General features: G+C 42.4%; 1 protein-coding gene across 1 annotated transcript; it reads right to left on the bottom strand.

Annotated features, from left to right (window-relative positions):
* Positions 1–17542: 17542 nt before the first annotated feature.
* Positions 17543–24198, bottom strand: stxbp6l (syntaxin binding protein 6 (amisyn), like). Its single transcript, XM_088286830.1, has 7 exons — positions 24017–24198; positions 22560–22732; positions 22064–22194; positions 21667–21961; positions 20755–20853; positions 19445–19557; positions 17543–18214 (listed from the first exon to the last, which is right to left on the bottom strand). Exons 2-7 carry the CDS (start codon positions 22711–22713, stop codon positions 18191–18193), a joined length of 816 nt encoding a protein of 271 aa, XP_088142956.1. The 5' UTR covers positions 22714–22732; positions 24017–24198; the 3' UTR covers positions 17543–18190.
* Positions 24199–26020: the final 1822 nt, after the last annotated feature.

Here is a 26020-nt window from a genome sequence, read left to right as displayed (position 1 = left end):
GTCAAGTTTAAGGCAGAGCAGTCATATTCACATCTGAGGACCCGCTTGTAACAAAATGGCAGGTAGTGGGGTACTCCGCACAAAGGATGGAGGTGTCAGTGCTACAATTCATCGGTCCAAGTCAATAATCCTTACGCAACAAATGCTGGCAAGTATTATCAAAGACAACATTTACAGTACATGTACACAGAGCCCTTCTTGAGAACATTGTCACTGTAGCCGTAATGGATGTGACAAAGTGAAGCCATACATAGCAGATTTCATCATAACATCTGGAACCATGTTTCCTGTTGGGCAATATTCAACTTTTATCTTCTTGTCATTGAGTGCAGAACAGAATGTTACTTGATGTCTATGTGTTGGCATCTCCGACAATGTATGTTTCTTGACTATTCTTTTGCCCCCTGGTTGTCGCCAAAGATTGTAACAGGTGAATATTGATGTCCATCCTATTCAACACCTGCATGAGGTACAAACTCGGACGTGTAGTATCTGCCATCGCCATGTATACAGCCTCACATGTTGACAAAGCTCGTGTTGACCGCTTTCGCGTTTCCCAACAAATATTTTCACACAATCCAAAACAGTATCCAATTGTTCTTCTCCTATCACTTGAATCCGAAGCCCAATCATCATCACGAAATGCTAGAACACAGAGACAGCTCTTTATTCATTGTACCCTTCAAGTACCATAATATGTGTTTTTCTTTTGTCTCTGACAAATATTGTCATAGTTTACTTACAATCCAACTTTGATTCACCAAATATATCCAAGTTCAACCAGTCCACGGTATCTCCCTGCATCAACAAGGTCACCATCAGCTTCGAATTTCTGTTTCTCTTCACATGGAGTTGAGCGTTTCTTGCAGTCTGAGATATTAAATCCTTGCAGTATTTTTGTTTTGTATCTCATCTGATTCCTTTTTTGTGTGCAGTCTAACAAATGCTAGAGTAAACCAAGATGTTTAATTTTGAACTTCTCTTTGAACATCTCTTTTACATTTCTGAGTGAGTCTTCATCACTTGTAGCAATAACAACATCTTCAATCCAAATTATCAGAAGAATAGTTCAATTTCTTTTTGTTTGGTATAGTGATCTACTGGGTTACTTGTGAAACCATTTCCAAACAAGAGCTCATGTAGCATCTTGTTCATATTTCTTCTGAATTGTTCATGGTTTGTTGAGTTTACAAACTAGTTTTTCATCTTTGTCTGACATTCCTTCAAGTTGATCCATGTACACTTCAACAACTTATTTATTTTTCCCAAACACTTCCAGTTGTCTCCTTCTGTGAAAGAGCATGCATTATACTACCAAAATAAAAGATAGAGACCAATACTTGATTGTGCCAGGGGCAGTCAAAACCTTAATGTAAACTAACCAGACATCCTCATCACCAAACTGGACTTTCTTGGCCTCCCCGCCCTCATACGCACCTGGAGTAAGAACTTTCTGACCAACAGACCCCAGACTGTGACGCTCGGCCCCTACACATCCTCCACCCGAACGCTGAGCACTGGTTCCCCTCAAGGATGCGTGCTGAGCCCTCTCCTGTACGCTCTCTACACCTATGACTGCAGCCCGGCCCACGGAAACAACAAAATCGTCGAAATCGTCAAATTTGCTGACGATACGACAGTGGTCGGTCTGATCTCAAAAGGAGATGAGACAGCTTACAGAGATGAGGTCCAGAGACTATCGGCTTGGTGTGAGGACAATAAATTACCGCTCAACACTGCAAAAACAAAGGGGATCGTCATTGACTTCAGGAGGAACAAGACTGTACCACCCCCCCCCCCCACCCCCCCTCTACATCAAAGGCGAGTGTGTGGACAGGGTCCACACATTCAAGTTCCTGGGAGTAGATATCTCCGATGACCTCGCCTGGACACACAAAAGACCACAGCAGTTATAAAGAAGGTCCACCAGCGTCTGCACTTCCTGAGGGTCCTCAGGAAATTCAACCTGGACAAGAAGCTGCTGCTGGCCTTGTACCACTCGTCCATCGAGAGCCTGCTGATTTACTGTGTTTCTACCTGGTACAGTGGCTGCACTGAGGCAGACAGAGTGAGGCTCCAGAGGACAGTTAATACAGCGCAGAGGATTATTGGCTGCCCTCTCCCCTCCCTGTCGGACATATACACCACCCAGTGCCTCAGCAGAGCTAGTCACCCAAGCTCACACAACCTGTTGCCCTCAGGCAGGCGCTACAGGTGCATCAAAACAAAGACTAATAGATTGAAAACCAGTTTATTCCCGAGAGCCATCTCCATGCTGAACTCTCACACACAACTACCCTTACCTTGTAAAACTGCAACATAATGAGTTTTTATTTATCCAATTTCGTATTTATTTTCAATTTAATTATTTAATCTTTAATTAATCTAATTTATATGTTTAATTAAATTGTTGTTGTATTGCATTGGAGAGGGGATCTCTCTAATCTCGTTGCACACTGAGTACAATGACAATAAAGGGCATTCTGATTCTGTTTCTGTTTCTGATTCTGATTCTGAGTCTGATACTGATTATGATTCTGATTCTAAACTGCGATCATTCGTTACCTAAAACTTATGTTGTCATCTCTATTTATTCTCACATCAACCAAAATAAAAATGAAAATATGTGACTGACCGCTGACGTCACTTGATCCACAATGCTTTGATTCTGGTTCTTTAAGGGCCACACCCAAAAGCACAAAGAGAAACCTTAGCAGTTGTAAGAATTATCAGTCATAGGTCAGGAGTTTGAAGTCGATATGTAGAAAAACTGAAGTAGGTTGGAGGGAAAAATCTTTGTAAAATTGCTAAATCACAGAGAGCGATCACAATCACATCGTTAATTAAATCATTGTAAAGAAGAGAGAGAGACTTTGATGATGACAAGAGCCTGGATTATTAGAATTACTTTGTAAAAATGTTCCTATTAAATACCAGTGTAATTAAGTTTTAATTTAACTGACATGTTTTGTCAAACTGCTGTTGGCTTCATCAGAGGTTCACCTATGTCACTTTGACGGGTTTCACTCAGCTGCTTTTAACAAGTATTGTCATAATGTGGATGGGTTATTTTCATTTGTTCTACCGTTGTATCAAATAGCAGCAGTATTTAGTTTTTTAGTTGTATTTTTTTAATTCATTTTTTATCTTTAGTTATTCTTTTACCTGGTAAATGTATTGCCTGACAAAATTGAAAATTATGATTTATATACAGAATGTAGTTTGGGAGTAGTATGTAAGCAATATCCCTGCCTCCTCTTTTTTATTTTATTTTGACCACTTCTTTCATTCATCAGTCGTAAGAATGATGAAAATAAGAGTGCCTAAACATTCATTGAGTGTTTTATTTAACAAAGTCATCAACCGAATAGGCAGGCCCGAGTTCAATTGTCAGGAGCTGTTAACAACTTGCAGGTGATTTGTTGTGGAGCAGATGGATGGATTGCCAGGTAATGAAGCAGAGCCAAACCTTAGCCCATATGGCCTCGTTTGAGCTGCCCATTTCTCAACAGCCTGTCTCGCAGAAACCTTGTCCTGTCCATGAACCATCACTACTCAAATACTGTCATACCTTCCTTCTTTCATAACACGCACTCATGCACACACACGTATAAATGCGTACTTCTAAAAACAATATCACAAGTTGACAGAGACGGTTTTCTATATTATTGTGATAAAGATTGGGAAACAATTCTACTGGTAAGCCTCATCACTGAGACGGTTCCCTCGTTTTTCTAAAAGGGGCCCTGACATGATGTTCTCTTTATGTTGAAATTTTCCGTTTAATTTCATTTCTAAACAAATGCTCTTTGTAATTTTGTGTAATCAATGTCGGAACGTATTTCATGATTTCACGCTGCGATCGGCATTAGTGTGTGGTCATTCAAAGCACTTTTCTTTGTGTGCAGGTATGGATGCGAAAGTCTCAGTGTTTAAACAAGCACGTGGAACAAAAACAGTCAACTATATTATTGCAGGGACAATTTTTGACTTGACATCCGATTTTACTTTTTTTTACTTCTTTTTTTTTATGCCATGCTTGTTAAGCCATGAACCTCATCTCATGTCACCTGCTATATAGCACCATTGCAGGTTGCTCATTGTTTGCACATGTTTGTCATTTCCAGGTCATTGTTAAATGATTTAAAGAGGATTCATTCTTGCAGTGGTGGAGAGTCAAGGCCTTCAATGCCTTCTCTGCTGGCCTAACATAATCAAGAAATCATGATCACATTCTTCATATTGATGTCATGTTATATCCTAGTATTGTATTTTTAGGTGAGTTTTTATCCTTCAGAATTCACCTAGCTTGTGTTGCCAGGCAGATTTTAAAATACCAATAGCACGCACAATTTGTCCGAAGCCTTCAGATACAATCGTGCGGGCATCTGTTCTGTGTCCTAAGGGGGCTTTTACAGTTGGCAGTGTGGCAGCAGCTATGTGGAATCGTAAGTCTCAAGTCGTAACTGGCGACGGTTCGAAAATCTAAATTATATTCTTGCTTTTTTAAACCACAGTGGCCGAAGGAGAGAAAAGTGTCTAATTGTTAGATACACTTGCTCAGTACTGGTGTCATAAATGATCGTATTATGAGGGGGATTTATTCAAGTCGGACTAAGTAGGTCTTCACTGAAGGCACAGAATACAGAATAATGCACCAGATGTTTCTCTCTCTCTGTAATAACATGAAATAGGATATAAAAACATTTGTTAAATGTACAGTATAAACCAGAACAAGTAATATTAGAAAGAGGAAATTAAACACAATTATACAGGGCAGGAACTTTATTTTACCTTATTATTGTAATCTGTCCCTTGATGTTGCAGTTGTCAGGGATCGCTCGCCGGTCGGCGAGGAGGAGGTGGACCCAGAAAGCGAGGAAGCAGGGGAAAGGGTAACTTAAAGGGAATTTATTAACTGAATCAAACAACGAGGACAAACAACGTGGCGTGGACAAACTAAACGAGACTAAGTAGAACAAAAGAAGACAAGTGACGGGGATCGTGACAAAACACAAGGGACCGTGGGCATGAGCATGGGGCATGAGCATGGAGCAGGAGCGTGGGCATGAACGAGGGCATGAGCGAGGGCATGAGCGAGGGCATGAGCGAGAAGGAGGGTGGTCGTGAAGTCCATAAAATGGCGTAGCAGGAGAAATGTTCCGACGCTGAGCTGTCGGCAAGGGGTGGATAAATAGTCCGAGTAATCAGGGGAGCAGATGGGAATCAGGTGCGTGATGGTTGACAGGGAACAGGTGCGTGGCTGGTGAGGACGAGACGGCTGAGAGGGAAACGCCCCTACACAGCTGACAAAACAATAACAGAAAAGCACATGGCACGAAGGAGGGAAGAAAATAACCACAAAAACACAGACATGCCCGACACGGGTCATGACAGTCCCCCCCCTCAAGGGACGGATTCCAGACGTCCCAAAAAACACAAATACACAGTCCAAGAACGAGGGTGGGCGGAAGGGGTCGGGAGGTGGGACCACCACCCGAGTTCGAGACCGGTCTGGCGGATGTCCGGGAGGCCAGACCAGCGGGTCCCGTCGTAGCCATTCGGGCGGACGTCCGGGAGGCGGAACCAGGGACCGCGAGCAAGACCGGTCTGGCGGATGTCCTGGAGGCCAGACCAGCGAGTCCCGTCGAGGCCATTCGGGCGGACGTCCGGGAGGCCAGATCCATGAGTCCACCCGTGGCCATTCAGGCGGACGTCCGGGCGCACCCGGGACAGGAACGTGGAGCAGGGGCTGGTCGTCGAACCCCGCCGAGACAGGAACGTGGAGCGGGGGCTGGTCGTCGAACCCCGCCGAGACAGGAACGTGGAGCGGCGGCTGGTCGTCGTACCCCGCCGAGTCAGGAACGTGGAGCGGCGGCTGGTCGTCGAACCCCGCCGAGACAGGAACGTGGAGCGGCGGCTGGTCGTCGAACCCCGCCGAGACAGGAACGTGACGCGGCGGTGGTTCATTGGCCACCGCCGAGGCAGGAACTTGAGACGGACGCAGGGAGTGCTCCGCCGAAACGTGGACTTGGGGCGGACGCACGACGTGCTCCGTCGGAATGTGGACTTGAGACGGACGCACGACGTGCTCCGCCGAGACGTGAACTTGGGGCGGACGCAGGGAGCGCTCCGCCTGAACATGGACTTGAGGCGGGCGCAGGACATGCTCCGCCGGGACGTGAACTTGGGACGGACGCAGGGCGTGCTCCGCCTGAACATGAACTTGGGACGGACGCGGGACGTGCTCCGCCTGAACGAGAACTTGGGACGGACGCACGACGTGCTCCGCCGGAACGTGAACTTGGGACGGACGCACGACGTGCTCCGCCGGAACGTGAACTTGGGACGGACGCACGACGTGCTCCGCCGGAACGTGAACTTGGGGCGGACGCAGGGTCTGCTCCGCCTGAACGAGGACTTGGGACGGACGCAGGGTCTGCTCCGCCTGAACGTGGACTTGGGGCGGACGCAGGGTCTGCTCCGCCTGAACGTGGACTTGGGGCGGACGCAGGGCGTGCGCCGCCGGAACAGGGACTTGAAGCGCCGGAACGGGGCTCAGCAGCTGGCGAGGAGCCGGAACGGGACTCAGCAGCTGGCAGGGAGCCGGGACGGGGCTCAGCAGCTGGCGGGGAGCCGGGACGGGGCTCAGCAGCTGGCGGGGAGCCGGGACAGGGCTCAGCAGCTGGCGGGGAGCCGGGATGGGGCTCAGCAGCTGGCGAGGAGCCGGAACGGGACTCAGCAGCTGGCGAGGAGCCGGGACGGGGCTCAGCAGCTGGCGGGGAGCCGGAACGGGGCTCAGCAGCTGGCGAGGAGCCGGAACGGGACTCAGCAGCTGGCGAGGAGCCGGGACGGGGCTCAGCAGCTGGCGGGGAGCCGGAACGGGGCTCAGCAGCTGGCGAGGAGCCGGAACGGGACTCAGCAGCTGGCGAGGAGCCGGGACGGGGCTCAGCAGCTGACGTGGAGGCGGCGTGGTCTGCGGCAGCTGACGTGGAGGCGGCGTGGGTTTCTGCAGCTGACGTGGAGGCGACGAGGGTTGCTGCAACTGACGAGGAGCCGGAACGGGACTCAGCAGCTGGCGAGGAGCCGGGACGGGGCTCAGCAGCTGGCGGGGAGCCGGGACGGGGCTCAGGAGTTGGCGGGGAGCCGGGACGGGACGCTGCAGCTGGCGAGGAGCCGGGACGGGACGCTGCAGCTGGCGAGGAGCCGGGACGGGACGCTGCAGCTGGCGAGGAGGCGGCGTGGGTTGCTGCAGCTGACGTGGAGGCGACGAGGGTTGCTGCAGCTGATGTGGAGGCGGCATGGTCTGTGCCGCTGACGGGGAGGCTGCGGCGGGCCGGGCGCAGCAGGCGGGCCGGGCCCAGCCGAGATGGGGAACCTGATCCCTATCCGCCTGCCGCCATAGGGGATCAGGGGAATGGGAGACGCGAGGGACCGAGACTAGGGGTGCTGGTGAACGTGAGCTATGAGACGAAACGGGAACGTGACCAGGTGCGGAAACCGATGGGGGACGAGGTGTACGTGAACTGTGAGACGCAACGGGAACGTGACTAGGTGCAGAATTTGACGGGGGAAGAGGTGAACGACGTGGCTGTGACTTGCGCGACTCGGGGAGTGAAGCGCGCGTGGTACCGTGGGGAGTAGCCGAACCCCCACTGAGGCGCCATCGTTGGCCGCCACGTGGGGGTGCCCGGAAGGCCAACCGGGTGCCCCGGTAAGGGCTCGCGGTGGCAGAAGGGGAGAAAGGGTCAACCCGAAGGGGTGCCCAGAAGTCATCGTCCGAGGGAGAGTCATTAGTGAATTCCGACTCGGAGTCGTCGTCTGAATCCGAGTCGAGTTGCACGGGAGGAGGCATGACGGAGGGGTACGCATTAACGGGATCGTGAAACAAGAAGGGTGAAACCGATGTGGAACGAAAAATGGAACCTACATGGAGGAAACAGGGTTGGTCGGCAGGCGGAGCGGAGTCGTCGGAGCGACGACGACGGCGACGCCGCCGAGAGCTTCCCGCTGGGTCCGGATGTGGTCGGAACATTCTGTCAGGGATCGCTCGCCGGTCGGCGAGGAGGAGGTGGACCCAGAAAGCGAGGAAGCAGGGCAAAGGGTAACTTAAAGGGAATTTATTAACTGAATCAAACAACGAGGACAAACAACGTGGCGTGGACAAACTAAACGAGACTAAATAGAACAAAAGAAGACAAGTGACGGGGATCGTGACAAAACACAAGGGACCGTGGGCATGAGCATGGGGCATGAGCATGGGGCATGAGCATGGCGCATGAGCATGGCGCATGAGCATGGCGCATGAGCATGGCGCATGAGCATGGCGCATGAGCATGGCGCATGAGCATGGAGCATGAGCATGGAGCATGAGCATGGAGCATGGAGCAGGAGCGTGGGCATGAGCGAGAAGGAGGGTGGTCGTGAAGTCCATAAAATGGCGTAGCAGGAGAAATGTTCCGACGCTGAGTTGTCGGCTAGGGGTGGATAAATAGTCAGAGTAATCAGGGGAGCAGATGGGAATCAGGTGCGTGATGGTTGACAGGGAACAGGTGCGTGGCTGGTGAAGACGAGACGGCTGAGAGGGAAACGCCCCTACACAGCTGACAAAACAATAACAGAAAAGCACATGGCACGAAGGAGGGAAGAAAATAACCACAAAAACACAGACATGCCCGACATGACATGACAGTAGTACAACAATCTACCGTTTTCGTTGTACTGCAGCAGCCCATTTTCTTTCTAACCGTTTTGTCCGCATAACATTCCCAAAAATAAAGGAAACCCTCATTCGTTTCAAACGTTAATGCTTGTTTGCATGTCTTATTCTGACGGCCTTATTCCTTTATTACATTGCAAATCAGCAATCAAGAATATTGAGCAAAGATAAGACAGTCTAAGCAGCATAAATATAGTCGTTTTACTTTTTTTTCTTGAAACAATCGGAATTCAAAAGTAAAACAAGTGGGAAAAAATTAGGACAAAATTATAATTGAATGATTTAATAAAATAATGGTTCTGACAGATGATTGAGGTCCTTAATGAAAATGTTCTTTATAGACACAAACGACAGTTTAAACTTTACACTACACATTTTTGTCTGTGCTGTCGCACTTTTCACCTCCTAAAAATGTATGATCACATCCTTTCACCCACTGTACTTGTGGCCTTAATCCCTCGGTGTCACACAGCACTCGGACTTGACCCACATGTTTCGTTTACTTGTCATAATGAGCTGATATTCACACATTTTCCTCACATGCTGACTTCACAAGCAAGAGTTGTGTCCTGCAATGTACACATCTTTTCATATTCATATTTCTTCTTCATCATATTTCTGTTCAATCTATTGTATTGCCTTTCCTGTTGGGAAAAATGGTGTCAAACCCAGAAGGCTCCAGATGTTTACTGACAGATGCCACTCTCATGCAACCATTAACTCACTGCAGTGCATATAAGCTTTGCTCCGGCTTACAGTGAGCCTGAAATGTGAGGTTGGTTAAATCTTAATTCCTATTCGCTGCAATAAATAAAACTGTGAGATATCATGCTTGCTTTCTCCACGGACATGCAACAGAAGAAACAGGTACATTACTGAAACACAATAAACAAAGAAATTCCACTGATGTGAAAACACAGGAAAAGCAGAATTAGCACTAATAACTTTTGCTCTTCCACAGAGAAACCTTGGTCATAGTGGTGGATGAGCACGGAAGCCACAATACAATAACCACAAACCGCATTAAGAAATACCGTAGTCACTTTGCCAATACAATAAGTGTTTCCAAGTGGACACAAATTGCAGTTGCTGAGGATGTGACAGTATTCAAGAAAGGACCCCTCTAGGGTAAAATGCTAAAAAATGTACGGCCAACTTTTATGAAAAAAAATATATTCATTGCATGAAGGAAAAATGTGTTTTAATGTTTGTCTTAAATATAAGCTGCAATTTAACGTTACACTTCATTCATCTGCTAATGTACACGAGTCTACAATTTGTTTTTTTATAATTTTAGTTTCTCAGCATTCTTCTACATTATAAATTTGGCTATGATTGATGATAGGTATTTATTTGTCAATATTTAACAACCATACCCAAATGCATAAATGCAGGTCTGCATCTAATGTCCTGTGTTGCTTAGATGATTTAATCACGCCAAGAATCTGCAATAATAACTCATGCACTGAGACGCGTAAATCGAAAGGTAATTTTCCTGCAATATCTTTGGAAACAAAAATTTACATAATTTAACACTTCAGATATTCCTCGAAAAACATGTTTCTGAAATTCTGCCGTTTAAATTTTTACTTGCCTTTTTATACATTTAAGGATTTTTTTTCTTGTATTAACTACTCCAGAGATCCGTAAGTGGGTCAAAAATGACCCACATTCATTTCTTATGGGATTACATGGGAACCTTCTATTTTTATTCACTGTTAATGTCAGGCATATGTTTTTTTGTCAAACACACCAACTGTTTTTGAGAAGTGTCATCTTGTACGCCATCTCACGCAAGGAACACTTTATGGATTTATTATCTCCAATGTGACTTTAAAAAAACGTATGTATTATTTGTGGCAATTGTGGAAGGGTATGCATTGCTAAAATGACTATATGCTACTACTTTATATAGTGTGAAAATAAAAGTGTGATTTTATTGGGGAGATATTTTTGAGAAAAAAATTATAAAATACTGAGAAACAACTTTTATGAAATAATTTCTCATTTTATAGTGTAACACATTTTGTAAGCAAATAAGCTGCCAGGCAGCATACTTATAATGAAGTTGTATTTTAATGAGAAAAAATGTGCAGTGTTATATGAAAAGTTAGATTTTATGTGTTAAATACTTTGAAACCATGAGAATAAGGTAATTTTACAAGAAGACATTTTTTTTACAAAAAATAGCAAAGATATAATTATCTGAAAAAATATAAATATATATGCCCTGCGATTGGCTGGCAACCAGTTCAGGGTGTCCCCCGCCTACTGCCCGAAGATAGCTGGGATAGGCTCCAGCAGTCCCCGCGACCCTAGTGAGGAGAAAGCTGTACAGAAAATGTGTATATATATATATGTGTATATATATATATATATATGTGCCTCTTTAGACGCCTGTTTGTTGTGACGACGACGAAGCGTCATCCTCTCAACCAAAGCGTCTCCATCGCCTTGATGCTTTTCGGAAGCTTTTTTTTACAAAAAAGCATTCCTCGATCTTCATTTGCTTGGAGGATTTCATTGCTAACGCTACTAATGCGACTGCTGCTAGTGCTGCCGATGCTGCTGCTACCCACGCTGCTCTCCACACTTACAAGTCTACCCCAGGATCCCGCCCCCCATTTGTACCTCTGGCGCAGATTCAAGGCGGATCTTTTGTACCTCTGCCCCCTGCTGGGTGATTTTTACATGATTCACAATGCGGACAAGGCTGATTCTCAGTCAGAGGTTGCATCAGACCCTTATGTACACTTGGGAAGCTTTTTTTACAAAAAAGCATTCCTCGATCGTCATTTGCTTGGAGGATTTCATTGCTAACGCTACTAATACTACTGCTGCTACTGCTGCTAATGCTGCAAGTGCTGCTGATGCTGCTGCTAACTGCGCCGCTCTCCACACTTATACCGTCTACCCCAGGATCCCGCCCCCCATTTGGAACTCTGGCGCAGATTCAAGGCGGATCTTTTGCACCTCTGCCCCCTGCTGGGTGATTTTTACATGATTCACAATGCGGACAAGGCTGATTCTCAGTCAGAGGTTGCATCAGACCCTTATGTACACTATGACGTAAAAAAGACAGGAAACGTACTTATACGTCTTTGGTAGAGGGCGCCATTGCATTAAAAGACGTCTTTGTACGTCTAAGGGAGTAAATGAGTTAAGGAGGAGACACATACAGTAAACAATAGCCAGTGCTTCAAAGAAAATTTAAACAACTTGTCAGTTAAATTTAACATTTCATACAAATAAATGTAGCATTTGCAATAATTGGCCTGAGCGCTGAATATAGTGAATTTCCAAATTGTCTCATAAGATACAAATTAAATTGTTCTTCATCACACACTTACAAAAAAAAATACTCTAAACTGTGTGCAAAGGTGTTCAGAAACATGGCTAATTTCTGCCAGTTAATATTCTACTTTCTTTTTAACCAGCTGCTCAGGCAGACTAGCTTGTTGACATTTTCAGACAACAGAGCGCATCATTTCTTTTGAACAATGTGCCCCGCCAAAGAAAAAAAGTCTCTCACAGGGTACTGTTGTAGCAGGCGTGGCCAGATACTTTCGTGCAATGTGGGCCAGTTTACTGTGGGTACCACTATGTGCAGACCACCACTGTCGTGGGCATGAGTCAGCTTTGTACCTGTCGAGTGTTTTGTCACTGGAATGTGCCTCCTCATCCGAATCGGATTCTGACCCCATAAGTAAGAGAGCAATCTTCTTTGGTGGTTCGAGTTCTCCATCTTCAGTACAGAGCTGTGATGCAGGTTCATCAGGATCAAGCATCTCAATAATCTTCTGCCACACACTTTTTCTCTCTGCTTTTGGTAGGCATCTTCGGTCCTTGAATCGGGGGTCAAGGGCTGTTGATACCTTTAACCATGACAGGTTTGTATTCTCCTTTCGCTTGTTGATGTCCTCAGTGAATGCAGCTTTTATGCGTGCAATGTAGGCATGGTCGATATCTGTAATCTCCATTGTTCGCACGAGATGGCAGAGTGCAGGCAGGGCCATGGAGCAGGATACATATTTCCCACGCCCCAAAAGTTCTGTTATATACCTTCAAATGTACATAAAAAAATTATTATTAATGAACAAATAAAAAAAACAATTATTAATTAATTATTATAAAGTATTTTTAATGACAAACATCTATTCAGTGAACAGGCAGAAAATAATTTTGAACTTACAATAATCATATGACAATCACATTAGAGAATATGAATTCAGAGAGAATTTAGAAATCAACTTGCCTGCAAGGCTCCAGCAGTGTCTCCAATTTTGCAATCCTGTCATATTCACTTGTGGTTAGCATGGCAAAAGTATGCCTCTGCTGGACCAGGGTTGCATTCAGGGGGTCTTTGTTGCGTTGGACACGTTTTATCATTTCTAGTGATGAGTTCCAGCGAGTCGGTACATCTTGTACAAGCGGCTCTTCTGTAAGTCCATGGTGGGCTTGCTGAATTTTTAGCTCTGCTGTACTTGCGGGACTATGTTTAAAATGTCAGACTATTTTCCAGCATTTGGCTAAAGCAGAGTCAAACCCACCGTCGAGGAAGGGACACCATGATAAACCGCTGTGTCATGTGGGCCACAGAAGGCAGGTGCTCGAATGGTAGACTCCTGGCTGCTGCCATCATATTTCGAGCACTACCTGTTCCTATACTGGTAACTTTGTCTGCTATTCCCCACTCCTTTGCAACATCCAGAAACTGGCGAGCACATGCGTCAGCGAAATGTCTTACGTCTGTTTTCACTCCACATAGAGCAAATGAGTGGAGCCGCCAGCTATCGTCAATCAGGTGTGCCGTTACACCGAGATAGTTATGGTTGCTTACTGATGTCCAGTGATCTCCTGTAAGTGCAACAAACGTAGCATTGGTCAGCTGCTCCACACTCGTTGCCTTTTCTTTTTCGTAGAGTTCGTGAATTCTTGTGATAAGAGTTACTCTTGAAGGTGTTCTGTATAGTGGGTCGCCTAAGGCTATCTGGATGATATCCTTAAATCCCTCGTCTTCGACAATGTTGATGGGTCGGCAGTCTCAAGCAACCCATGTAGCGATAGCATTACTAAACCTACTTGTTGTCCGTTTGTTGACAAGTCTGAGTCCACATTGTGTAAGCGTTGCTTGACCGCGGGTTGTTTCCACGGTGCTGTTAGCGTCTTCGCTAAAGCTAGCAAAGATGGGCTTTGCCCGAAGGTGATACTTCAGGCTGGTTGTGCTTCGATGGAACGACAGTTCATTATGGCAAAATTTATATACAACTATGTTTTTATCCAGACTTCCATTAGGTAGCTTTTTAAAATGGAATTTGCCATCAAGCAGACCTGGGTCATTCTCCTCACCCTTCGTGCTTGACTGCATTTTGCTCTGCATTTCACCTCCGGGAAGGACGACTACGGGATTAAGTTGCGGTCAAATTTATTTTAAAACGCATCAATATTTCCAGATTAATCACAGTAGTTAACGCGTTATTGTTGACAGGCCTAATATATATATACATTAGGGCTGTCAAAATTAAAGAGTTAACTCAGGTAATTAATCCAAAAAATTTTAACTCAGTTAAATATTTTAACTCAATTAACTCTGTTTGATTTACTTAAAAAATAATTTGCATACTTTGCAAATATTGTGCCGTATTACCTGTACATCTTTAGCAAGTCTCAGAACAAAACACCCCGTTCAAGTTACCACAGGGGCTTGCAAACCAACACTGCTGGAGTGTGGCGCTTGTGGGCAGTTTTGAGAAATGTTTCAAAGATATATGCCCGTTTAGGTCGTATTCAAATCTGTTAGAACACTCTTTGAATTAAATATACTTCATATTTGATGATTTTGCATCAATTCCAAGATACTATTCAAGTAAATATCTGTTACAAGCTTAAAAAATAGTAGTTGAAAAATGTGATTAAACACAATTAATCATGGATTTTTTTGTGATTAATTTGTTATTAAATTATATATATATATACAATTATATATATATATATATATACATACATATATATATATATACATACATATATATATATATATATATATATATATATATATATATATATCCAAATATCGATCAAATGTGTGCATACACTATGTCTGTTGAGCACTGTGTGGCACTGTGATTGAGCATATAAAAGGTAAGAGGAGGAAGAAAGAGCGGACAGGTATTGATTTAAAGCGCATACAGGTTTTGGCGCTTTGGCGGAGTTTGTATGACCTATGGATTGTGTTTTAGAGTGATTTTAAGACTGAAGATTTATAAATAAACTACTCATGGACTCTCTGATGAATGACACAGCCCAGCAACAACAGGTAACAAAGAGTGTCAAACCAAGCCAATCCAGGCAAACAAGCAATCAATACTTCACTTGCCCTAGTAGACCTGCTATTACATATATATATGAGAAGTGCTATGGAAAAACAAAAGAAAAGGCTATAATACAACAATGACTTTTTTTCTATTTCAAAGTCAAATCAATTTCTATAGCCATTATTAAATCAGAGCTGGGCACTTGAACCTTTTTTGTCGGTCTGTCCCCGCCCTCCTGCCATCATCTCTGTACCATTCTGGCCTCGAGACCTCCGGCTTCTTCGTCTCCTTCTTTGTTTCATTCTTCTTCCTTTCTTCAACATGAACGTGCCCAATGCAAGTAAGTATGCACAATTGGTGTTATGAGGTTTATGGTATTGCCCCCGCCCCTTGTAACGATATGCCCCAGTAGCAGGAGGGAGTCGCGGGTTACATTGTGGGAGGCCCGGGTTACGTGATGTCAGAATAAAGAAATTCAGGCACGCTTGAACGCACACTGCTGTCTCACGTCTCTTCATACACAAACTGTTGGTAGTGGTGCTTTTGACGAGTTCTGAAGCAAAATCTTAATGTGCTGTATTATATGTATGTATTTAATATGCTGCCCCCTGGTGAAGCACAGTGGACTTAATAAGCATAAGTTGCTGCATGAAATCAAGGCAAAAACAGTTTAAATTATTATTATTTCTCTTATTGCTTGTCTTTTACTGGAAAATTTGCAAGTATGTTCTTGGAAGTGGGTGGGCCAGCTTAATGGCATTTCCATTTCCACAAATGTAACTTTTATGTCAGCACGCCACTTTACCTGTCATGTAGCAGATCATGCTCCCTTTCAGACGTCGGATTCATTCATTTGGAAAAAGATCAGCAGTTTATAATTTGATGTCAGCAATTATTGAGACATTCAATGAGCACAATGTATGCTTAACGCTTCTGCCCCACGTTGTCCTCAGCTTTCCTGCGCTTCTCTGGTGCACCGGGACATGTCGGGTTGCGACAAAGTCACGGACCACACCCTGAAGAGACACTCTTTGGCACTCGGGGATTTGAGCCACTGCTCGTCAATGGACACTAAACAACAGGACTAACCAGTCGGGGGCCTGACGCACGCTCAAATTTCTCAGCCTGTCTGGATGTTTCCATGTCACAGATGTGGGACTCAGGTAGGTCTGGAGCTATCAATAAATGAAAGAATGGAAATATTAGTCTACTGATTATCCCATCGATTAATCGGATAAATCTAGATTTTTTTTTATTCTTCTTCTTATTATTATTAATATTATTATTATCAAATACCAAAATATGAATTAGGGGAGCAGGTAGTTGTCAGGTTCACCAATTTGACATATAGTGTTCATAAGCTAAAAGAAGAGAGGCACTCAGCTCAAGGGGAGACAGAGAGGTTAACAAAGTTTATTGGCAACTTCATCTCCCTTCTGTTCCCCGATGTTTTTGTCACATTCCCTTTAATAGGGTCGGAGAATCAGATTACACTCAAGGGGGGTACAGTTCGTCTACTCAATGCTGGTTCAGTCCGGTTTAACATGGGTCCCCGTCGTGGGTGGCAACAGACTTTGACATCAACTTCTTTTATCAGGATTCAGCACGATGCTGTTTGCGTCATCCTCACTTCTGAAGAAGCACCGCCGCCCTGACATTTGCAGGCACCTCCCTGCAGCAGCTGTGTCCTCCTGTATCTCCACTCAAACTGCAAACACTCAAGCATAGTCCACTCCACCAATCCGCAACATGTCATGCGCACCACGCACTGAAATAAAGCTGCGTCATGGCAAATGTATAATAACCTCTTAATATTATTCTAACATTCCCCCTTGTTTATTCTAAATTTGGCCCAAAAATTATCATCAATGGAACTTCCAAAGATTTAATTCCATTTTGTCCATTTGGTGGTGCCATCCTCAAATGCCACAATTGCAATATGTGACTTTGAATGTGTGTGGCTTTAAAAGGCGGGGCCTGACGTAGAGTTGACTGAAAAATTATCACTGCAAAGCTTCTATTTATTTATTTTTTTACCCTGTCCATTTTTTATTTTGCTGAAAAACTATCTGATCAAAAAGATTTGACATCATGTTGAAAGTATGTTGAATTAGGAATAGCGGTGTATATCACATATTCATCTAACATCGGCCATTTTGTTTTAAAAGTAAGTAGCGCCCGACTGAACAATAACTCGCGGGCCAGATTAAATAGGTTTTGTGGGCCTGATTCGGCCCACAAACCTTATGTTTCACACCACTGGACAAGCTTCATGTCTGGGTTGACGAGTTTATACGGCATACTAATTAGAATGTAACTGTGTATATAGACATACTCAAATGTATTTATTTATTTATGTATTTATTTATTATGGTACGGAGCATCAAGCTGTCCTGAAGCAAAACAACTTTCATTCTTCATCAGTTCTTTGCTGAACAAGTTTCTTGCTGTTTGAGTACCATCTTATTCTAAATGTTCAAGGACCAGAACAGAAGCACCGGTGAACAAGTCAAGTAGAGTATTTTTTATTATTGAAACAGGGCAGCTGTGTGAATATTTTGAGACGTGTTGTATAAATTCAATTAAAGCCAATCGTAGAGAACAAAACAATAACCATTTATATTAACACATTCAACTTCTCAACTTTGAATACTGACTTTCCACACTTATTTGTCTTCCAATGGAACCTCCATTTCATGCTTATTGGACAACATACCTGAACAATCTGCATTCAATTCAGGTAGACAACATATACCGTCAATCACATAAACACAAAGACGAGCTGAATTTCGTCAGCAGACAAAACACGGATTAGTCGTCAAAGAACATGGACAATGCAATGGAGAAGTAATAGAATTCCACAGCAATACACAACTGTGAGTTGTGATAACAACATGCAGACAGGTGTGTTGGGTGCTTCGTCGAAGGCTTTTAATACAAACACAACTAACAAAAACAAGGCTGGCAACAGGTTTTCTGTGTAGTCTTATGTTTTACAAAGTAACTATAAACATGTAATTGTGAATACACAAAATAAGTGGCAGCGTAAAGCTCCTTAGTCTCCTTTAAATGCAGTTTCATGAGGCAATTAGGGAGATGCGGCGTCTGCATCCACTTGCTATTTATGTCTTTTATCCTGTAGGATCCCAGTCAGATTTTATTTTGCGTACTTCAAGGCCATCTGAAATAGTGGAATAATGACAATTAATTTCGGTATAACAGCATGCAAGTCATTACACTCTTAACCTTGTTGAGTGATTGCTGCTAGAGACGAGCATTAGTCTCAAAGGTATACAGACTGACGGGCTCACACGAGAATTGAAAACATGCAAGACGCAGCCAGTCAGCTCTACCAGCAACCGAGTCCTTTTTAAACAGATTGCTAGGTTGTGGCACACCTGAAAGCAATCGGTCAATCGACCACGCACTGATTGGCTGGCTGAGCTGGAGACTAGGGCGCCCAATCGGGAAGGTGGAGGGGGAGAGTTCCCGCGCTCATATAAACGACTACAAAGCATCGTATGCCGTAACACTGCATTTAAATATTGATAAATAAGGAAAAATGCAGAATGAAAGTTAGTTGTGAGCGGAGTTATGTAATGTTTCAAAATTGTTAATTGTGTATATATAACTTCTCATGGTGTTTTCATATGCGCAGTGCCATCTAGTGGTAGGAAATTAAACCACTAAAACTCCAACAGTGCAGACATTTTGAGAGGAGAGATTCCAAAATTCATCCTCTTTATTTTGACCTTTGACCTATTTTCGTTCAATCTTCAGTTCAGTATAGTAGTTAAGTACTGGAATGCCGTCTTCTCATTTTAACACTTGGTAAGAGCAAAAGCGTGAATAGACTGTACAGTGTAGCATACCCACAATAGCCGCAATATGAGACACTTTGGAAGATGGACAGCTCATTTTGCAGCCTGTATCTTTTTAATCCATTTAAACATCCCAAAAAGAACAGCACCCAGTCTTCTCATGCCAACAACAATGCCTTCAGTCTCTGCTGCTCACCAAAAGGCAGCAACACAGCTAATTCTCCACACAGAGAAGCTATAAACTGGTTACCTCTCAGGTTTCACCATTTTCGACTTCCTCAGTATGGTGGACTGAAAGTGCCAAAATTAAATAAATAACTACACCATAAAATTTTTAATTAAAATTGTCATCAATGAATTCAATGTTTCATTTATTAATAAAATGTGGAATTAAATAAATGAAGAGTATCATTAATTAAATTAGCAGTTATATGTAAAAAAAAAAAATATGATTATTTCTGTATAAAATTAATTATTTATGTATTTTATTAATTATTTATGCATTTAATAATTTCATGGTCCTGCGTTGCAGTGTTTCGGGAATTAATTTTATCTTGAGTTTAGGGGGGAAAAAAGGCCAGTTTAATTACCTTGTGAGCAATGTCTGCAAGCTGCTGGGCTGTGTGTACCAGACCAACTGTCTTATCTTCAGCTGCAGTCAGTTTGTCCCCACGCTCTCCCAGAGCCACTTTCATCTGATGGACTATGTACATAATGAAAAGCTTTAATATAAATTAAATGATGGAATAAAATAAAAATAAAGTATACTATATTACTGATCATTACTGATAATTTTGGAGGAACGCTGAAAAATATATTGTAATACCGTATAATACAGTTTTGGGTTCAGTTTTTTTTTAATTTCCAAATATTGCTATGAGTGTGCAGCATAGCGTTGAATAAAAACATTAATTTGGAAAACTTGAGGGAGATTTAAATATGATGTGGTTTAATAATTGACATATGTTAAAATAAACAGGATTATTTTTTAGGATTAACTTTAATACCTGTTGCAATGCATTTCTCATTTTCTGAAGATTGCATAGTTTGCTACTGCTCAATTGATGTTTCATGCTGGTTGTTTGTCACCACTTGGCGGTGTAGGAATGTAACTACAAGATTTGTTCCAGCCCGCAAAATGAATTTCTACAGGGAGGGCAGGTGCACCGCCAGTATATATTTTTTACTCTCCTGAAGCTTAGGGCCGGCTTCAATGATATGTGTGGGGCTGAGAAAATAATCGATTTTACTTCACTTTGTCAAGCCCTTTGAGACTTCTATGTGATTAAAGGCTACACAAACAAACTTGAGTTGACAATCTAAATGACTGAAAATTAATGAAGCCTCAGCTGCCCAAATAAATTCAGCCAAAAGCAAAGAAAGAAAATAAGAAAACAAACTATGGTTGCTGTGTCTGCAGAGAAAGTTTAAATATTAAAGTGTACAGTGCTTGTAAGTAATTTAACTTTTCAACATACTTTAAGTGACACAGCAGTACCTTACGGGTTGACTCGTGAAATTAGAGAGTGGATGTTCAGTTCCTACTAATGAACATTTGAAGTCATAAAAGCATAGAGCATAAAGTACAAATGAAGTAGGACTCGCTTCTGTATTGCAGCCTGGCACCTCTCCCATTAATTACAGTGCCTCTGTCACTGGGTTCAGTGGTGCACTGTGCTCCCTCTCAGCTTCAGTGTTCTGAGCTCCCCATAAACACCACCTATTGTTTTGCATTGTATTGTTTCCCCTAAATCAACAAAGTCACCACTCATGTGACCGCCCCGCCATTGAACACAGAGATGCCTTTCAGCTGTAGAGGGATGCAGAACAAACAATGGTCAACAGCCCCCTCCAAAAAAATCAGAAAAGACAAATTCTGGATAAAATAATTAAAAACTACCGCTATTCTGTGAGGTCCCCAGGCTTGCCACCATCTTCTTCTTCATATGATTCAAGAAGGCTTTGCAGCGGTAGATGAACAGATTCATGGAGGACGAATCTGACACACACGCACACACGCATGCACGCACACACAGACACATGCGCACACACATGCACACGTGAAAAAAAAAACTGACATTAAACTCTGAATATCTGGTGAAGGTAAAAATGTTGTAATGTGTATAGTGTTTGTCTATTCTGTAATGACCACGGTATAAACTGAGGTCAAATAACAAGATAACAATTACAAAGAACACAAATTTCTGCCTTTGCTATTGCCAGCATCTATTAGTTAGTCTTTTTTGGGGTCAAATTGTGATTTCTGCGTAACTCTTCCACCATTGCTGCATGCCTCTGCTGTTTCGCTAACATTTTGAGTTCCTGCAGTGAACCTGTTCAACTAAGCTGCGTTTTATTTTCTTCAAACTTCATATCAATTTAGTGAATGACCTAGTGGAGGATTTTGATGACCATAAACCTGACAAAGAAACAAATGGCATAGACACTGGAAAACAGACTCCCGAGCTTATTCTGATCCTCATTCATGGTCCAAGTCTTCAAGGACTATAGACCTGAGAAAGACGACCATCTAAATAATGATCGAATGCAGGCGAGGCAGTGCTGCAAATAATCCATATTTTTAGAATCAAGTCGCGTTCCGATTATCCCATCGATGAATCGGATAAAAATGACTTAGCATTATTAAATGCAATAACATGTTTATGTGAGGTGTATGTATTATTTTGGTCCACTTGGGGTGACCATCCTCACATTGTGCCACGCATCTATTGTTTTATTGGCCATTAAAACAATAAAGCTGGTGATGGACCAAAACATTTACACAATGTTGTATCATGTGATATCCTATTACCTGCTGTGAGTTTGGATGGGCAGTTAATGAACTCTGGTGGTCTGGGTGCCACAAAGCTCTTCCGTCGTGCTTTTACAGTTCCCGATGAAGGCCCCGGATGAGAATCCAAAGGAGCAGCCCCCCCATCCTGGTGGGAACCCCGCTGACTCGCTTTGACCAGACTTCCTGACTTTCCATCCCAGTAGGTTTGGCAGGCACGATATAGAATCTGGATAAGGATGCACTTTTCTGCCGCTGAGTTGGCCACCCACTGATCCACAACATTGCCGAATACCAGGTCAAATTCAGGGCTGTCCTAGTGGAGAGTGGATAACCTGTTAGCAAGCAATTACTCTTGATGAGCATAAAAGTCATTTCTTTATCGAGTCTTTCTATGAAATCCAAATGAGATGGTGACCTTGTTGGGGTTAATGCCGTTGACCTGTCGTAGCTGCTCCACCGCCCACTGTGATGTCCTTGTGAAGGCCAAGGAGCCACTAAACTGTTTCACCTTTGAAATGAGGAGCTGGTGCGGCCTTGTATTGGTCACTACACAGTACACATAAACTATTAAATGCTGACAACTAATTCCAATGAATTGAGGTTGTGGAAAAATGTGAACTAACATAAAACAAACATATGGACACGTGGAAAATAAAATAAATGGATGGAGTTCATGAATTATATTGAAAAGAAGACAGCAACATTTGCATGACACTTTTTAAATTTGAAATATAAACAGAATGCCTCGATTTGCAAATCAAAAAATTGTCTTTTTAAACATTCAAAGTGTAAGTCTGAAGTTTTTCTCCTCAAAGGAGTTGACATTTTTTTTAGATTTGCTTCTATTTTTTGTCTGAAAGAAGTCTTTCACATTTGACCCGTGGCACAAAGTCAATAAGTGATATTTGCACCTGAAACACAAATGAATGTTGCATAGTTTCCTTTGGATCCAGTTGAAAGGAAAGATGTCCTCTTCCTTTTTCTCCTCTGTACCTCCACTGCCACCAGCATTCGTTCATTACGAGGAATGAAGACTTCTTTGTTGATGGTAGACTGAATATTCATTGTTGATATTGGACCTTAACTAGCGATGAAATGACACACGAAACACGCCTTGGTGAGGATGAGTTACAATAATAACCAAAAAGTAATTACTGTGACAATATGAGGCTCTCACTTTCATAAATGCAGCGACATTTGCATTATTTTTATTAAAATACAAAAGCAACAATTGTGTTTGGTCTTATTAAAAAAAATATGAAGGATATGACCATTTTTATGTTTTTAATTTATTGTTTTAACAGTGTTTGTTCTTTTTTAAATGTAGGCATATTTGGATTGGGTCCACATGTCATCTCAGCTGCACAAATTTAATGTGGAATGAATGTCAATGTCACAGGACAACTGGAGCCTAACCCTGCTGGCTGAGAAGCATTGTAACCGTATTACATAAGCTGTTTACTCACCAATATTGCAAATTGTATGTTTTGTTTAAAAATGAAAAAAAAAAACAGTTGACAAGTGATTAAGATCTCCACCTGCCACCTTAAGGATACATTGGTGAGCAGTTAAAACTGCTCCTCATTTGCAATGCCTCCGCGGCTGCTCACAGTCTTTAAGGCAACGATTTCCATTATATTCTATATAGGAGAGTGTCGAGGGTGAAAGTGAGACAAAGGTCATTGTCTAGTAAATTAAGCACAGCAAAACATTGCTTTTTGTTTTTTCTATTGCTTGTATATGAGTTTATTGAACAAGGTTTTGTATACTTGTGAATTTATTTCACAAAACCCTGACTGTGGATGCAATGATAAATAATGACTTCTCAGTCATTGCACTGTTTTCAACTCATTCTATGAGACTTGTGCAACATCACTTCAACAACATTCGTATTTTCATTGTTGAACCAATTTACAAAGATTGGAACTGTCAATGGCATTTAGTCATCTGTATCTTTTTAAAGATAAAATTTGACAAATTCTGCCACGGTATGTAAACTCATAAGCACAACTTTACATATCGGCAGTCATGCACATTTCTTTCTGTGTTACTTAAAATAATAAATGCCCAAAAAGCTTTTGAATTGAAATGAATTAATTTGGGGTATTCCTTTCACGCAGATGACAAAACAAGACAAGGAGATTTAAATATACATTGCAATAAATAGTTAGACATTATAATCTTAGTTCAGTTCACACTCAATGACGGTGTGAATATGAATGCAAATGCTCGTCTGCCTAATCGTATATATGCCCTGTTATTGACTGGCGACCATTCCAGAGAGTAGTCTGCCTTTCACCCAAAGTCACCCTGCCTGCTAAAACAGAATAACTGTACAAGCACTATAACATCCACCTGTTTGACTCACCTCTCCTTGCTCTTGAATTTGAAAAGTGTACAAAGTTCTTCTTGTTAGTTGAAAGCGACGTTAGTTTCCTGTTAGATTAACTACTAGATAATACAGCTGTCATGAATTTATACCCTCGTGGCACACCGAGTGGTGTGCCTTGCAGGGAAGGCACACAAATCACAGTGTGTCCCATTAGACGAGAATGACACTGAAAGTCGGGAAACAGACGTTCTCTGTTTGAGACACAGAGATCCATGGCTCACTGCACTTTATGGCTGCTTTAGACCCAAACAACACATTGGGATTTAAATCACTCAATCATAAATCAGGTGATGTGGAATTCTTCCTGGAAAAGTGCTCTCACACCAACCCTTGAGAGTCTTTCATCACATAACATGATGGAAATCTAAAGCTGGATTTGTTTGTGGGCTCTTAAAATCTGATGTTGATATAGCGTCTCGAATATAGTTTTCAATTATGCTTTTATTCTGTCTGGATGGGTTTTACGTTCCTTGTGAAGCTAAATATTGTAATCCACTTCACTTGTGTAATACATTTAAAGTGTCATTACTCAAAATGTTACAAATGCCTCTGTGGATGATAGAGTGCAGTCCTACACAACTGCTAGACAGAAGGACGGTGAAAAATAATTTAATTGTGACTAGTTTTTCCTTCCAATATTGGAATTTAAAAGGGAAGGAAGTCGAGCCCAACAATTTTACAAGAATATACTGTGTAATCTATTATTTTTTTCACTCAGACATTGAAAATGTAAATTAAAAAAAAAAGAGTTTTTGAGTCAATTTCCCTCGTTTATTGAATTAAGAAAATAGAACACAACTCAAGGGAAGTTGGGTTTTAATTTGTTACATATCTCATTTCAAACACAAGGTCATAATGTGATTGAGGATTGAACTGACGACCGCCAGATTTGGAAATGGCTGTGCTACACCTGAGCTTTGGCTCTGCAACTCAGGTTGAGTATATTGCTGGCATCTCCAAAAGGAGGCCAGACAGCTGATAGAATTCCAAGGTTTGGACCTGACACCAATAATATACTAACTGACCGCAGCAGTGGCATGGCTCAGGTGTACAGTGGCCGTCTCCCAACCTTGAGGCTGTGAGTTTGTTCCTCTACCACATTGAGCTCCTTCCTGTATGAAATTTGAGGACAAAAACATTAAGTTTCATAAATATATTGAATTTGTAAAATGTACTCAAAACTCTTCTTGTCAAATTTAACTTAAAATTTCTGGTGAAAAAAACTTAACTAGGATCTTTCAAGTAAATATCACTCCCCATTTTTCACAGTGTACCGTTATGTGTGTCACATGGCATTCTGATCAATATTGCCATTGTGGAATATTTTTAAAACTCATTTTAAATGCATGATAAACTTCTGTTGGAGGAGGAACTGGAAACAAATAGGTGTCAAAGCTGTTGCATGCTGTGTCCTTGAGGGACTGAGAGGAAAAGTAGACCATCCCCCTTCTTTATCATCATTATTATTATTATTATATTAGTGTGTGTGTGTGTGTGTTAACGGTTCAAAAGAATAAGGTTGCTGACCTTTCCTTAGCAGATGGTTTGGGATATTTAAAGCCAGAACCAAGAGCTTCGGTGATTTTTTTTTTAATCTATATTTGAATTTTTTTCAGTGCAATAATGATCATTTGCACTTCACATTACCAAAATGTCATACCCTACTCTGCATTTACAACATATTTCACATTCCTTTTTTTTTCACCTTGATGTATTTCATTCACAACTGGGATTTATACGTTTGTGTCAGGCACCTCAGAAGAACGTTCCTTCAAATCTCAGTGCACTGCACCTGCCACAATGCCAATAAATAAATACGTCATTATTTGTAGTGGCCACCAGCTGACCTACAACAAATGCCGGTCGCAGAAAGGTATTTTATTCCACAACAGCGTGCGTATGGGTCTTCTATACATTACTGAGACTCATCGTTCAGTGAATAAATTGAAAATTTGCCAATATTTCTTCTTGCTTTAAACA

The sequence above is a fragment of the Idiotropiscis lumnitzeri genome, chromosome 21, assembly GCF_059441095.1.
Source record: "Idiotropiscis lumnitzeri isolate Australia: NSW breed Sydney's pygmy pipehorse chromosome 21, RoL_Ilum_1.0, whole genome shotgun sequence".
NCBI lineage: Eukaryota > Metazoa > Chordata > Actinopteri > Syngnathiformes > Syngnathidae > Idiotropiscis > Idiotropiscis lumnitzeri.
This window is presented reverse-complemented; position numbering and strand designations above follow the sequence as displayed.

Bases quoted from the DNA above. Each gene is read 5' to 3' on its own strand.
- stxbp6l (XM_088286830.1), bottom strand. From the start codon at position 22,713: ATGAATATTCAGTCTACCATCAACAAAGAAGTCTTCATTCCTCGTAAT. The intron at 20,854-21,666 runs GTAATAGGATAT...CGTGTGTGTCAG, and splicing joins CCCATCCAAACTCACAGCAG to ATTCGTCCTCCATGAATCTG. The intron at 19,558-20,754 runs GTAGTTTTTAAT...TTATGTACATAG, and splicing joins GGGGACCTCACAGAATAGCG to TCCATCAGATGAAAGTGGCT.